We start from the raw sequence: 16943 nt of genomic DNA, 5'->3' as shown, positions 1-16943 counted from the left end.
GCATAAGATGTTGTGGAACCACTATAATGAATAATAGCATTTACTGAATAATATTCTTGTTCAAATAACTCATTCTATTCTTAAATCAATGTCAGAATGCATTTTGAAACTGACCACACAAACAACAAAAACCATGTATTTCAATTACCTACACAATTTTTTCTAGATGGTACAACACCTACTCATAGCTACAGTACTTTGCAGATGGATTTTTTAAAAATCCAGTTGCAAACCAGGGAAAAACCTACCTCAGTGGTGCTACTGGAAGGTTCCAGTCCAACCATATTGGCTTGTACCAGCTGCTGAAGAAGTTGTACTTGAGCCACATTGAGGAAGAAGTCCAAATTTGTTGTCACATTCACTTCCAAAGAATGACCACACACCAAAATTTCCTGTGAAATTAAGGGGAAATACTAGGTAATAGCTACTGGGAAAATAAGCTTCTATATAACTGTATTGTGGTTCTCCACTGTAGTCAATACTTAGCATTATATATAGTATAAATTTGGTCTTTTTAGGAAGAAACTGGTGTGTCACGCTTCTGAAGGATGTGGCTGCTTCTTTGCACAGCTTTCAACAGCATAACTGTTAAGGCAAACTTTGAAAGAAAAGCATCTCATGCACAAGGCCTTGTTTCCATCTCTTGCTAGTATCAGTGGGCTGTCAGAGTGTCCTTGGCAATGATTCCAATTCTCCTTTCCTTCCAAGAAAAGGATGTACTTTTTTTTTAAATTTAAACATAAACTCTGCTTGATTTATAATGATATCATGTGTTGGAACTCACTGATAGCCAATCTAATTGATTTCTCTTTCCCTGTAAGCCATTCTTAATACCTTGGCAACACTAGCTGGATAGCCACTGTTTTATTGGTGTTGTCTAGCACAAATAAAGATCTTCACCACTGTTGGCAAGAAATAAAGAGATGAAAAACAGAACCTGTGCAGAAGGGGAGAAGAACTGCTCTGTCTCATGAGAAGCTTTAACAATGCTCAAGCTCTAATCTAAACTAGACCTCTCCCTTCATGATGGAATGTCATCCAGGGAATAGATAACAAGAAGAATGTATGTACAGAAAACACTGAAATTCTTGAACATAAGCATTAGCAAAGCTCAGATTTTTTTTTTTTTTACTTGAATAATTTCTACGCATCCTAGCCACACTGGGGCTTTCTATTTCTTTTTTGCATTAAATAATTTTCCATCTGCCCTTTTGATGACCCTTTACACAAAATATGAAACTTGATTTCTTCTTTCTATGGCCACTAGCTATTGTTTTCCAACAACGTATACCTACTGCATGTTGCAATACACATCTACTATCTTTACACTCCTGTACCAATTTTACTCTTCCCAGGAGGTAGCTTTTAAGAGAATTTATCCTTATGAGATGACAAAAATTTTCTGATATTTTTCCCTATATAAAATGTTCTTGAGTTATGAACTAATGCCAAAAAGTGAGCCAATACCTTTTGTGTGTAACTTGCTTCACAGACTTATCGTGAACAAGCTTAACAACACACCAGCAAAAGTGATTGTTAAATCTGAGTGCCTGGAATTACCCCATAGCAAAGGCAGTGAAATGGATGCTTAGTGGCAGCTTGGGGTCTTGGAAATTTGGCTAAGAGAACTCAGCTTAACTTTCTTATTATAGATAGTCCATAGATTGCATTTTCAGGTTTCTTTACAAGAAGCTTGTGAATACGATGTATTGTTATGTTGCGCCTCTTCTCAACACCTTTCTATCATAACTTTTAAAAAATAATCCTGGAAATCATTAAAGGATTCCCATCTTTGGTACTGAAAATAAGCTTATCTGCCTCTGGAAGGACTGCCTTTAATATTGAATGCTATACAAAAATTATTCTCCGGCAGAGAAAGAACATTTCAGCTCGTGACCTTTTTCCAGTTGGCAATTTGAAAACACACCTGAACACTTCAAATGGTGGAATGGTAAAATATGAAGATTATCCACATATTAAAAGTTATGCTATTTTTGTTGACACTTTGTACTAACCTCTGGGTGTAAATTCTCTGCTGCATCAATTTTTGTAAAAATAATCGCAGGAGCTGCAGTTATTCGAACGGTGAAATCTGTTAAAATTGGAGTTAAAATAGCTCTCCTTTCCTGATGCCGCCTTATGCTAGGAAACAAAGGGAAAGAAAAGTAAAAATGAAATTATATTGTAAATTGTTGAGAGGCAAAAACTTTCCATATTATCTTTACATTCAGTACATAGCAAAAAACTTCTTCAATACCAGTTTGGCATTTGATTGCTACCTTCATAATAATTAAATATCATTATTATAAATCATACTAATTCCAATCCTGAAGGCAGACTTCTATCTTCATTTCACAGGAAAAGTATATCTAAATATTTGCCTCTTCAACCTATCTCCAGGTAGACAAGTTTGACACTTGACATTGCTTCTTCTCCCATTTAATGCACTATACACAATAATTTAAAAAAAATGCAAACTTTATTATCAAGTTTTATTGTCAAGTTTTTATTTTTAAAACTTGCCTGTGGATGCCATTCACTTTACAAATGGCTGTTCTAAAGCCTACATAATATTTGAATTTGTGCATTAAAAGTCTGTGCTGAAGAAATATGCACAAAACTGACACAAGAATGAAATACATGGAAAATTAAACTAGCAAATCCCATGCAACACTAGGACTCCCACATGAAATTAGTGACCATTGCCCAAGATGTTTAATACTATTTGAAAAAGCAGGGATGTCAGTCTTCCTCCACTCCTTCTGTCACTGGTTGTTCTTGGTGCTTTTTCAGCTAAATATCAACATTTACTTACCAAAAATATTTGTGTCATTAGACTCGATAATTGTATTTCTTTTTCATCTGGGTGTTTAGTTTTGAGGTTTTTGTTGGGTTTTTTTCCCCCTTTAACCAAACAGTAAGCCTACAAGCACAACTCTGTTATAGATGGATCACTAATCGCTTATGACAACACATTCCAAATGGCCAGAATCTTCTGGGTCAGGTCAAATAAACTATTGCCACAAAATGCCATCTGAGAGCCTCCAACAAGGGAAAAAAATGTAATGAGATAAAGATGGTGTTCAGCCTCTAAAAGAGGATACACTTCGAATTCCAATGAGACTCCTTCCATCAAGATAGTTTTGGTTTTTTTTTTACCTATTATCATTTGTAGAAACATCAAATACCCACATTTTACCAAGGTTAATTCTAAAAATCCTCTAAAATAAAGTTATAGGTCTCAGGAAGTTTTCCTACACTTACAAAATTAGCAACTATGAAATTATGCAAGTTTAAAGATCAAACTACATTGCCTTGAAGAAGAAATAAATAGATCCATGTAGAACTCTTCATCAGCATGTCAGTTACATTTCCCTATATTACCATTAATTTTGCTATCTCTAATGAAGACATGGCAGTTCAGGCCTCAGCATAAATCACACAAATGAGCCACACACATGAACTCTGCAATAAAGAATTAGTCCCTACCATCAGCTAGAGTTATCCATGTTAATATTATTAACCAATATGGTTATATGCCTGTCCATGCAGAAATTGCTTGACTGCACGTGTAATAGGTATTGAAATCTCTTGATTAAAAAGGGGTATTGAGATGCATAGTCTAGCAATGGTTCTGTAATGGATTCTGTAGGAAAGCAAACAATCTCAAATGCTAATGGTTTGTAAGCCGAGAGTTAGGCTGGAAATAAATGAAATAGATATCATAACCTGAGGTGTAATTCATTCTACTGCAAAATACACAAAATTCATACTGCAAAAGATAAAAAAATTATTTTACTGCTTAGGCTGTTTTAATTTTGATGCTTCAAATGCTACTAATAATTTTTTAAGTGTCCTCTAAACATCTAGAAAAGATGGTGATCTATAAGGGAATATAAATTATACAGTGGGGGTAGGCCTTAAAGCTTTTAAATTTATTTAGGACAACAGTATGCAGAAGTTAAGAGCAGATGCCACAGAGCCAGGATTGGCAGAGCACAACTCTAATAAACTTTTGCCTCAAATAACCCTCACTGCTGAGGAAGCTGCACACTACCCTAGGAAGCGTGCAGTTTGCCTAAGAGTAAGCCAGTTAGTGAGCGGAGAAAACTGCCATCTTACCTTAAAAGCGTTAACATTTTGGTCAGCTATAGCTCTGTTGATCTCTAATAATGGCTTTTAAAGTAAGATTAGTCTCATCAAGTCCCCAAATTAGAAGTCAGAATTGTTAATGGTTAGTGAACATCTTCAACTTGAGAATAATGGTCAGATTGTTCCTCTCCATGCCATCACCTTCATTTTAGATTTAAACCAAATGGTTTTCTACCCAATTCCTATTTCCCCTTCTCAATGGGATGAGAAAGCAATGCCTTTTTTTCAGGACAATGAAGGAGCTAAATAGCAGAACAATTCTATGAAAGAATACGCAACTATACATTAGAAAACTTCTACTTGAAGTTTCTTGAAATGCTAGTATGTGTGATTTTAATATATGAAACAGAGCTGTAAAAGCAAGTTATTTGTTGAACCGCAAACCCTCAACTGGCTCTCTTCAATTGATCAAATTATTTTTCAGCTTATGGATATTCCCATTTCTTAATTTTCATACTTTATTCTAGTAGATACCGAGTACACTGCATCTTAAAGGACATTTTTGGTAATATATATTGATTACTGCTTTATTTTATTTCATTTTAAAAATCATACTTATGTGCTATCCCTGTCCTGCTCAACTTACTACTTCTGAATTTCTTGTGGGTGAATTTTAACCTCAGCCAAATCAAGTATTAGGAAAATAATTGTAAGTACAAACAGAAGGCAAACAGAGAACAGTAAATAATGAAGGGAGAGGATATGAGAAAGAGCATAAAAGGAACAAAGAAACAAATTCCACTTTGAATTATTGAGTCTTCCACACTGCACCTAAGTGCAATGTTAACTTAACACAGGTGTACGCCACATGAGCTTATGAAAAAACTTGATTGTGAAGAGTGTAATGATGGCTCTATGTCTGCAGCACATTCATTCTGTGGTTCATTTATGCATCTGTTATATATTTGTCTTGGAAAAAAAAGGAAAAGCTAGTATTTTTAGAGATGTTAAAGCAGTTGATCATCTACACTTAAAAGTAAGTGCATTTGAAAGACCATATGCTAACGCAAAGGAACAAGGCAGTTAAGCAACTGTGATAAGGTTTGGAGGTGCCTTAGTGCAGAATTTGGGCTGTATCTGCACAATAACATAAACTCTGGTTATGGACCACAGATCCACATTGCAAAAGCACAGGATGAAAATGGTCTCTGTCCTCAAAGGCTTACAATTTAAGTATAAGAAAAAACACACCCACAGACAAGGAAGTAAAAGTAAACCACTAAGAGCAGCATAGGCAATGCTATCCATACAGTGGCAACCTGTCTTATAGTTTTTATATTACAGTATACTAGAAATCAACTTTTTTGAAGGATTTAAAATAAAATATTGCAATAAATATGTGAATGTTTGCAGGAAATGCCTTTATCACACACAGGAGTGAGCAAGGAAGTGCCTTTTTGAAACATTATGTGGTCAGTCCTGGTAACTGGTGTGATGAGGTCTGATGAGCAGGGAGTGTAGATGTGTCAAAGCAAATAAGACACGTAAAGGGGAATGGATAGACAGGGGGTCTGGAAGTACTGCAAAAGCAAGGACATTTAATGATTAATATGACAAAAAATGTTGTGGGAAGAAGAGAGAAAAAAATGTGAAGAACAGAATTTTGCAATGGAAGCAACAACATTTGATTACATCAAGTCAAATCATCAGTATTTAATTATATCCAGTCAGAAGCACGTTGAAGTTATACGAGGAGGAAAGACTGCCAAAGAGATGATGTTGCCCTAATTAAGGAGATGTGATGATGTGAGATTGGATAAGCTGAGAAAATGGACAAGTAGGACTAAGTCCTACTACTATGACTCTCATGTGGAAAACACTAATCAAAACAAACAGAAAATGTGGCCACTAATAGCTAAACATAACCTAGATATGAAATTTGGAAAGGTTTATCTTATTATTAATTATATTTTTTTCTTAATAATACCTTATTGAATCTAGACTTTGAGCCCTTATATACTTAAAAATTCATAAGGCAGGAAGAAACTTGTATACATTCAATACATGAATAACAATCAAAAGCACATTTGCACCATGTAATTTTACTAGCTACAGAAAGATGAGTCCTCATGGAGAATTTTGTGATGTGAAAAAGAAAAAAAAAAAATTAGCATGAAATAGGCCACAAAGTCCAAGTGTTCTCTAGTAGTGTTGAGGCATACAAAATGTCCAAAGATGTTATTTAAGACAGCATGTTAACTTGAGACTTACGAAAGGTTTTTCTCTTGCAGGCTTCCCATGTAGCTGTTTAAATCAGCTAATGCCTGATATACAAATGTGTTAGGAATGTATTAGGATATCTAACTACTAATGACTAATTCACATCCTTTCATCTCTCTGAGGTGTTGCAAAGACATGTCACATGGCAGTAAAATAGCACAGCAACATTCTGAGGACCATCTAATAACCAAAATTAGATAATGAAAAAGTATAAACCACCTAGTTGTAAAGAATTACTATTTTTATATTATAAGACCTCAGGAAAGCTATTTTTTATCTTATGAAGAATGCTGTGCAGCATTTCTTTGTTGTGGATGATTATAAAAAATAAAACGCCCCATCTTATTGAGAAAGGCTTTGTACAGTACGAATACAAGCACAACTTCAGGTACAACAAAAGACAGCAACTAAAATAAATTACTGAATAAAAATGCATTGCATTTTATTCCAAAAGATTCAAGGGGAATGCCCCTACTTCCTTACACAAAGATCTACAGATCATTTTTTTTCTGGTCTTTCTCATTAGAACTTGGCAAGTTGCCAAGAACTTTCCAAAAAAGCAGGAAAATGAAAACTATTCAAAGAAAAAATCTGCAGGAAACCTTTCTGAGGATCCTTGCAGTGGTATTTTGTTCAGTTTTGTACAACAGATCATTGGCTCCCTGATGTACTCCATGAGAGCTGTTCCAGATGGTGGTATGCCAAGGACAAAACTGTAACGCAGTATATTGCCACACTCAATTCATTACCACACAGAGAAGTAATGCTTTTAAGCACAATTATTATTTTTTTTAAACAAAGTTTATTCAGGCTTCAGGAAGGAGAAGTTGCTGCTGGGAGCTGTAGAAGGACTACACAGGGATGGGGGCGAGGCCTCAAGAGAGGATATATTTCTTTATTTCCTTCAGGGCTGTTGTTTTTTCCATTGAGTGGAGGGAGAGGGAGGAGGAGATCTGCAAGCTGAAAAAGCAGTTTTCAATCAAGAAAACTTCTTTTGGTTAAGTACTCCCAGTTCCCCACATGCTGTTTGGTAAAGGGAATAAATGTGGACAGGTTTCATTTGTACATAACCTTATTAGAACTGTCTGACTGTTTCCAGTATTCTTTTTATATATTACACCATTAGGGAGCTTTTTATAACATCTATGGTGAAGTATAAACATTTCATAATGGAAAGAGTTATGATCCCGGATCCTCAGTACAGCACAGCATCTAGACAGTTTTTTCTGCAAGACTGCATGCACCCTAACAGAGTGTTCCAGTTCCCCCAGTCTCCTTGGGGTGACCTGCAGAGACACAGGAGGCATCACACCAGCATTTCACTGTAGCCCTTCTTGAAGAATCTTACACTAAACACCTGTAAGTATTCAACAGCTTAGTCTTAGAATGGTGGTTTGTTTTCCAAACTGCAATGTAAGGTTGGGGGTAAGAAAAAAGGCAACCCCTTAATATATTAAGTACTAGAAAAAGTGATGGGAAAATCTGAAGGATTTACTTTCAGTGTAAAGATTGCTAAAGCATTTAAATGATAAATTATGTCAAAAGCCTTCAGATACTTGTTTGTGTGATATCCATAGATCTCCTACTTACAGTGGTTTGGCTGGCACACAAATTTTTTAAACCAGGCCAAATTTCAACTGTAGATTAAAATACAATATAATTTATTTCAAAATTTTTGCAATTTTGATTTGAAATAATCCAGTAATGCTTTTACAAATTGGAATGGAAAGGGAATGGCTAGTATCGATGTTGAAGTTTTCTGTAAAGTAACTATGAAAAACCTGGATATAGGTTAGATTCTCTACTGCCCCACATAGCACTTAAGAATTACAAAAATGAGGGAAACAGATATCTTTAAACCCAGTGATCCTAATATACCATAACACTGGGTAAGAACAAACAGAAATATATTAAAACCAAACAAAGAAATTAACCCTAAAATAACTCAGGAAAAATAATTCATAATGTCCCAGGTTAAACACATCTAAGAAACAAAGAATTTTAAAAAATGGTATCACTATTAGGTTAAAGCCTAAAGCTTTTGTGGTATTTGCAGTAAATATTAAGATAAACTTAACCCTGGAAACAGTAAGCACCCTGTAAAACATCCTGCAACCGCCCTCTTGCTGCATGCCGGAAACAGTGCCATGGATGGCAGAGTTCAGTGCAGGTTCTTCCAGTTCTCAGCACATCACTTCCACAGGTCACAAAATAAACCCAGATACAGCAAAACTGACTGCCAACTAAAAAGCAAAAATGGAAAGATCCTGAAAAAACCTTTAGTAAATGTGTAAAATTTAAAACCAAAAGGATACGAAAGCATTCATAATTTTTCTTGAAAACAAATTCAAGATGGAATTAAAATACTGTAATTGCACACCAGAAATGAAAACCTAATGTATTTAATTAAAACTGATCTAAATTAAAACCCAAGTACAAGATTCATTCAAAAGCAATTTTAAACCAAATATACTTATTTGTATTCTAATAAAACTTCATTTTGGAAGTCTGCTGAGGAAGCATGTCCAAGCAGTTACAGGGGGGGAAAAAAAAAAGAAAAAGAGAACTCAAGATTGTCTGTAATAGCTGCTTTCCTTGTCCTATTAGCTTTTCAGGAATCCTACCAAATTTCCTATCTAAACCTATAACCATAAAGCTCAGACTCAACGTGTGCTGGCAGTAGGATTTCAGTCACCAATGGAAAGGAAAAGGAAAGCCAATCTCTCAGTGGCTGGTTTTGCTGTGTTAGTTTAAGTTGCAAATTGGCTGTAAGTCCTTTGGATATTAACATAATCTTATTTTTCAAGATATTCCAGTGAATGTGGAATTTTGTGACAAAGAAATTCATGGGGAACTCGTCCAATATCAAGGCCCAACTAGAAAGTCATACACATTTTTAAGGCTAAGAACTTAAAATAAAAAACATCTATGGAATTATATGAGTTTAAAAAAAATAAATTTTAAAAAGACAGCAAGGAACCATGTGATCTTATAAATTAAGATCAGAGTCTATTTCTCTGCTAAAATTTTTATCTGTACTCCTGTGACTACTTGCCATTTTATTATTTCTTTGGTTAGAACTGCTTTTCCTGGCCTCTATTTTTCAAGGATAAACTGGAATTTATTATTGATCACATCTTTTTCCTGCATGGTCTCCTCCAGAGTGAGCTTATCTGCCCTCTTGGCCCTGAATCAATACATCACTTACAAAGCTCAGTCTGTGTGCCATTCTCATGTAACAACTTTGCTACAACTTGCCTTACTTTCAGAAAAATATGACTCCTCTCATCCCATTTTACTGAAAATTAAGCAAAAAATAGTTATTTCTGGATGATTCTGCCTGTTTTTCTACAACACTTTTAGGAACTCATTCCTAAATGCAAATAGGAATCATGTATTGGGAACCATAAAATTATGCACACATTTCATAAAAATCAGATTGTTTCCGCATGAATTAGATATAAAGGACTTTTAAATGAAAACAAATAGCTAAATGTATAGGCAAAGAGGTATCTCCTAGCAGAAATGCTTCTAAATACACAAAATTACTTTTGAAAGCTTGCTCTTGGCCATCAGACCTTATTACTGCCAGTTTGAAAAGTGAAATCTGACTGCTACACAGTCTGTAAAAATTTAGTTTTAAACTTGTATGAATTTTTAAGTATAAAAAAGTACATTAAAACGAAAATAAGAATGTCGAATCTTCACAAATTACCAATTAACTCCCCCCCTTTTATATTTGAAAACTTCAAAATTTAAAATAGCAGGCAAGTGTATGCATGCTTTGTCTTTCAACCGTGTTTAAGCAGAGGGTGGGGCTTTGTGTGCACATATACAATATCCAATAAAGGAGACTCAGTTGAAATATCTCATTCTCAAAATTCATCTGGTTTTAGTTATAGAAGTGCAAAAACCAGTTCAGAATCAATAGGAAATGTTCTACTTTATCCTTCTCTAATTTAGAAATGTCTAAGCTGGTTTTACTCAAGCTCTGTAAAAATACAAACAAAAGAAGTTTAAAAACAAAGAAAAAAACACACCACCACAAAAAAACCACACCCTACACCCAAACCCCTCCACAAAACAGAACCTCCCATTCCTTATAGAGACTGAGAAGCTGAAGTCTCAGCCCTGGAGTTATTTTTATGGACAGACAGTAAGTCACTCAGAGAAGAGCTTATAATGGAAGCAAAGGCCCACAGTAACTAGACAGTAACTACAGCGGAACCACAACAGTAATATGCATTTCAAATGTGTAATCCAAAACTCTATGGAAATGTGCTTGTAATGTAAAGCAAAACCAGTACTGAATTATTTAATTCAGGTGTACCATGCATACTCTCTGTAGTGTTTGTGCTGTGTAATTTCAGAGAAGAGTAAGTTTTAAAAAAAATCCCTACCTACTGGCCATGTTCCATTCAAGTGCTGGATTTTGAGAATTTCTCTCACTCTCTGTCAAAACCCCTCCTTTTCCACTTTCCTTCTCTGGTTTCAACTGATTCCAATAAGCAGTACCGATGTTGATAGATTGAAGATCTATTTGATATTGTCTGTCTTCAACCTCTGATCCAGGGTCTCGAAGAATTCCTAGATTTAGTGCTCTCCTGTAATGTCAAGAAAAGGAAAAGAAATCACCAAAGGTCAAAATCAGACCAATCAGATATTCATTAAGATCCAAATTAAAAAAATGAAAGTATCAGTTTTGCCTTTTTTGTCTACACTAAGCATTATTTTAATTTCAAATCTTCAAAAATAACCCATCTGCCTATGGAATTCAATGGGAGATCTGCAAATGAATATATTCCTAAATTTAGCCAGATGTACCAAAGTTGATATGAGATCAATGCATTGACTTCATTGCACTTCCAATCAAGTCCATATGAGCAGCCGTGTGGGGAAGTAGGACTGATTCATATCACTGAATGGATAAAGGATGTCACATTCAAGTCCTCACAAAGAACAGCTACACATCAGTACAACCAAGAAGTTCATTGTGAGACAATTGTTCCACTGTTCAAATTTATCCAAGAATAAAAATGAAAAAGAATATTCCAAGATGATGGAAAAACAATTCAATCCTTTTAGCACTGTATTTCAGCACAGTGCTTTTTAAATAAAATTCTTCGGACAAGTGAGCAAAAAGCATTTTTGAGTGAACCACATTCCTCGTGGATTCTTCTGGATTCTACTACATTCAACTTTACAAAGTATTTCAGTCTTGAGCTGAGTTTTGGAAAGTCAGACTCAACTTCAACAAAACATTCAAGAGTTATTAAATGAGCAGGGAGACCACTCAGTTTTACCACTGACCAGTAAGAGGAGTCTCCTACTACCATTTGTCTTCTGCTAATAAGCACTGAGAAATACTAAAAAAACTATCTTGCCCTTTCTACACTGGGAACAATACAGCCTTTTGTGCACTGCTCATTTGATATTATAAAAGGAATTCACCATTATATTATCACTGTATTTCAAAATAAGGGAGCAAGGGGATCTTAACTTTTTTTTCCTTCAATCTATGATCACAAATTGTAGTCCATTGACTGATTTCATATATGTGACATCCAATTTGCTGTTCTGTTCAAGGTTGTTGTCTTTTGCCAGAATGACTTAGTTTACAGCTCTTGTCTTCCCAGAAAAAGTAATAATTCTGCAATTTGTGCTAATTTTATGCTAATTATCTAAAAATAAATAACTATTAAAGTAGCACATCCCAAACGGCAAACTCAGAGTACAGGTATGCAACCTACAAGTATGCAATCTGTTTCAAAGTACAATCCCAATGCTGCCTAAATCCAAATACAGTTGAAACTGCTAATACACTGCCATTGTCACCAATGGAGTATGTTAGCAATTAAGAAAATTAAGTAATTAATCATATGTACCCACAGAGGCATGTGGATGACAGGAAAGCCATTTTGATCAAGTCACTTCTGGTGAGGCAGTGTGATGGCATGGTTCAGTAGTCCCTATAACTTTCTTAAGTGCTTAGTAGAAACACACTGAAAATCTATTATGTCAGTAGCGGTATTTCAAAATCAAATGTGGTTTCTTAAAACTTAAGAATGTGTTTGTCAACTTTCCACATACCTAACCACAACCACTGTGCCTTTTATTATTCTTTTAAAGGCATTATTTTGTCAATATGAATGCAGTTTAAAAAAAAAAAAAAACCCCACCACGGTAGATTATTGTATGATCCAATATCTATTTATATACTTTGTCTAGTACAAGTAAATACTGGAATACATGTTTTGTGAAATACTACTTTAAATAAAGCACCAAATTACGTATTTTAGGAAATCTGCTTATGTATATAAAACAGAATATGATATTAATTTCACGTGCATAATGGACTGCTCTTTCTCGTACTTCACAGTGAGCATTTTTCATTTCTTCTTCTATGAGCAGCTTGATAACGTGCAATAGATTCACCTAGATATTCCTTAGACCCATTCAGATCTTGTGAACCAAATTCCTTGAGCACAATGTGTCTGTATGAGCTGATCTGAAACTCCCCATTGTGACGATGGCTTTCTTACCCTCACAAATTTACTTATTTAAACATAAACCACAACAAAATCACTCTTTGACAAACATCTTCAGGTGCAGCAAAACATACAAGGGTGTTATTTAAACACAAGGTACAAGTGTATTGCTTTGCTGGTGTAACATTCGTCCACTGTATCTTTTTCTTTTTTTTAATGTACTTTGGGATATTACAGACTAATAATTCAATATTTTCATGCTGATATAAAAGTTCACATTTGCATTTTGTTTCTACTATTAGCAATCTCCTATATGTAATACAAAACTCTTCTTCTGATGCTTCAGACATACTTTTGAAATCCAAGCAAACAAACTGTGTTTCTATAGCTGACCCATTTCAAGCAACACATATTTTGCACATACATGTAAAATACAAAGGTTCGTAATTAATGCCTTGATGTTTTGACAAAGCTCATTATGGCTTTCAGAAAGTACATCATGCCCTTTTTATACAAGGATCAAAATATAGCCTTTTCCCAAACAAGTAATATATATACAGGCATTTACATAAGCCCTCATTTCTAGTTTCCCATTCAACAATTTACACACAGGCATTTACATAAGCCCTCATTTCTGGTCTTCCATGTCAAAAATTTACCTAAGTATGCCTCCAATTTATTAGTTGTATACCTCCTAGAAGGATAAAAGTATGTTAAACCACAGCAAAACTGGCCTAATCTTAAGCACGCATGCTTTGTTTGAGCTCTGCAGTCTCTGAAATCCTTGCAGCAAATAAATTCAGGAAAACAGCATAAGCCAAATTCATGACTTCTCTATCTCCAGCATAAGTGATGTTTTATCAGCTGAAATGTACGGTAGGGGTTGTGATTTTAATTGCTTCCCTCTTCTGAAAACAACTTCACTATCTTATCTGAACCTTTCGGCAGGTGGTGTAGAATACAACAGTTGGTCAATAATACAGTAAGATCATAAGCAACCGAAGACGATCATAAGCACGTAACAGGAAACGCAGGTTTGAAGTTTTTCCTTTTTTAAATTGATTTAGTCTGGGTCAGGTTTTTTGTATGTTTATTTAAGAAGCAATTCATGTTGAACCAGTTACTACATGCTGCTGAATAAGCATAATTCTTAGACCCACTGTAAAGAAGTTAAATTTATTCACTTACAGCTCATCTCAGACCTACAAAAACCTACATAAGCCAGGAAAATGGCAGTTAAAGACTATAAATTATGTACTAATTAAGAAATATTTGCAGACTTTACATGAAACAGCTAATTTTTATTAGTACTTACTGGATCTCTGTATGCACTGATTTCTGCTTCCAAGCAGAGAGATGACAAACCTATCTACCCAAATTTCAATTATTAAAGGTTTTTTTCTGGTGGTTAAAGATACTTCCTATCCTAACTTAAAAAGGAAACAGACAGTAATCTTGGATGAATATATACTCTCTATTTCACAGGGGTAAAACCTGTGGCACACATGTAAAAGGACCCCTTCCTCTTCTGCTTAAGCTTCTGAAGTCCCAGGCTAAATCTAGTCTGAAAGCTCCTCATCAATGCATGAGATGTGACTGAATACTGTAGAAATCACAGCAGTATTTATCACTGACCTAATGCACCTTAACTGCCTTTTCCCCAATTCAATTTAATAAAGCTTCCTCCTTGAAAAGCTATTGAATGTATTGTACCAAACAAGGAAATTGAAGCGAGTGTTTCTTAGGGACACAATGGACTCCATCTGGAATGACATGCTATAGATGTTAAGAAGGGCACAGAACAAAAATGTGTTAAACCGAGACAATCTATGACAACAACACTGGCCTTTGAGAATGCTAAGCTTCTCTAAGTAAAACCTCAGACAGTAATCAGCTTTTCAAAGAAAGGCAACTACAGCTTTGGGTTTTTTTAATTATACCAAATAGATGTGTTTTTATCACAGACAGGTTAACACTTGAGCCCTTGGGAGAGAAACAGAACTGCCCCAACATCATATATCATGATATACATCATGATCTTAGTACTAGAATAAAAAAATCCTGTAGCATGACTTCTCATGATGGAAGTCCTGGATGTGCCTAAATTTGGAGATATTAAAAACACTTATTTGTGAGGAAGATGGAAAGAAGAATGAGAAGTTAAGCAGAAAGAAAAGGAGAGCACAGTACTGGGCAAGAGGAATAATTATGGAACCTGATCACTGAAGCTGAAATTAAAGAAAAGCAGCAGATAAGAACATTCTGATGTTGCAAGAAGAGAGGAGGAGACATCTTAGGCAAGAAGAGAAGGTCCTCACATGATCCTGGGTACATATTCTGCCATACTGAGTGATACGCATGTCTTCCGGGACAAGGGTAACCCCCGCTTTGCTTCCCCACCCTGCCATCTGTCCATAGGGACACTTACTTGTGGTGTAACTGAAAGTGTTTTATGACTGCCAGGATGTTGGAAACCTTTATCTTAGTCTGGATCAGTATAGCAGGCTTTCAAATGCCATCAGCAGTAAACACCAATTCTCACTGTTCCTGCCTCTTTTCTCCAGGAATTATGCTACATATGAATGGCTTTGTTGGCAGCTGCCCCTTCTCCCCTCTCCAGCTCAGCCTCCAAATAACTCAACTACTGTCCCATCTCCATATTTGCTGGCAAGACACTCTGGATTGGGTACGTGCAAATTTTTATTAAATGAAAATATAAACTGAGTAAAGTTTGTAAAAAAGTAAAAACGAGTAAAGTAAAGTAAATTGCTTAATGCTTTTCTGATTAGCAAGTGATACTACTGATTACATGAATCTCTTTAACAATGAAAACTGCATTCTGTCTGATTAGCCCTTGTGTTGTGTTCTGCACAGCCAGATACACCAACATTATCTACGGAAGAAAATACATGGCAGATGTCCTATAATTCAGAGTGGTTAATCTTCATAATATGTATAGGACTCTTGTAAAAAGAAAACATCAGCGATAGCTCTATGAGCAAAATAAAAATGACTGAAGACTTCTTAACATTTACATAGCGGACAAGTACATTGCATCACTAATACAAAGGAAAAAGTTATTAATTGCATTATAACTAAATATGTTTTGTGGTCAACAATACTCATCAGTTCTAACTTTATAATGATTTATAGTGTTCATGATTTTCGTACAAAGACATAAATCAGCCGAGAGGTAGATTACTTGTACAGTTAGTATGTTGACAAAAAAAAGACCAGTGACTGAAACATATGCAAAATTTTCTTCTGATTGCACCCGACTGCTTCAAACAATTGATACAGGGATGCACAAATGCAAGTGTAACAAGTAACTTTCCTCTTTTTCAAATTAATGTTGGATAAATGTGTGACTTCTATCTCTTGGGCACTGGTCCGTTTTTTGCTCTGTATACCTACAGAGAGAAGTATCACTGAGAGGAGAGGAACTGGTATAGGTATTAAAAAAGCTAAAGAAGAGGACGAGACAATAAATAGCTATAAAGATCATTAGGTAACACAAGGATATGCATATGGGAATTTAGTACTTTTACATCACAAAAGAAAAAAAAAGAAAGATGATTCAATTATGGATTAGCATGTCCTAAAACGATTCAATACATTAATGCTGAAGTGCCTGGTGAAAAAAAAAACCCTGGATGCATTATCATCTAGAACAGCTAAACAAATAAAAGAGCAGTAAGATTTTAGTAGATTGTTGTTAACATGTCTTTTAGTCTCCTTTGTGTCAGTCTGGAATAAGGATGTGTTAGATACATGTTTAGAAAATTCAGCCTTGAAAAGGGTTTGAATTCTGCTATTTGAATTCACTCTCAGCTTCTAGATACTTCAAGCACAGTACAGAATCTACTACTATGACAATCATGGTTGCTGACAGAGAATGACATTAAGAGAAGGTATTCAGGATCTTCAACAAAGCCATCACAGTACTCTACCTGCGTTTCCCTTAAAAAGTTCCAAGCTAGTTATTAAATAGTCACTTTGAGACATGTAGATGGGATAGTTAGAAATACAGTTAGCTCTTCTCTGATTCTAGACTTTTCTAGTTGTGCAGCAATAACTCTTCTA

General features: G+C 35.2%; 1 protein-coding gene across 7 annotated transcripts in view; it reads right to left on the bottom strand.

The window, feature by feature from the left end:
* VPS13B (vacuolar protein sorting 13 homolog B) overlaps positions 1–16943 on the bottom strand; it is a 436966-nt gene that overhangs the window by 142783 nt on the left and 277240 nt on the right. For all 7 annotated transcript variants that reach the window (XM_032130187.1, XM_032130207.1, XM_032130170.1 and 4 more), the window contains 3 exons: positions 10773–10976; positions 2016–2142; positions 249–392 (listed from right to left, as the gene is read on the bottom strand). In XM_032130187.1, the coding sequence (XP_031986078.1) occupies positions 249–392; positions 2016–2142; positions 10773–10976 (475 nt within the window). The remainder of the gene's footprint in view (positions 1–248; positions 393–2015; positions 2143–10772; positions 10977–16943) is intronic.

The sequence above is a fragment of the Corvus moneduloides genome, chromosome 1 (assembly GCF_009650955.1).
Source record: "Corvus moneduloides isolate bCorMon1 chromosome 1, bCorMon1.pri, whole genome shotgun sequence".
In the NCBI taxonomy this organism is placed as follows: domain Eukaryota; kingdom Metazoa; phylum Chordata; class Aves; order Passeriformes; family Corvidae; genus Corvus; species Corvus moneduloides.
The sequence above is the reverse complement of the archived record's forward strand: the minus strand, read 5'-3'. Positions and strand labels throughout refer to the sequence as shown.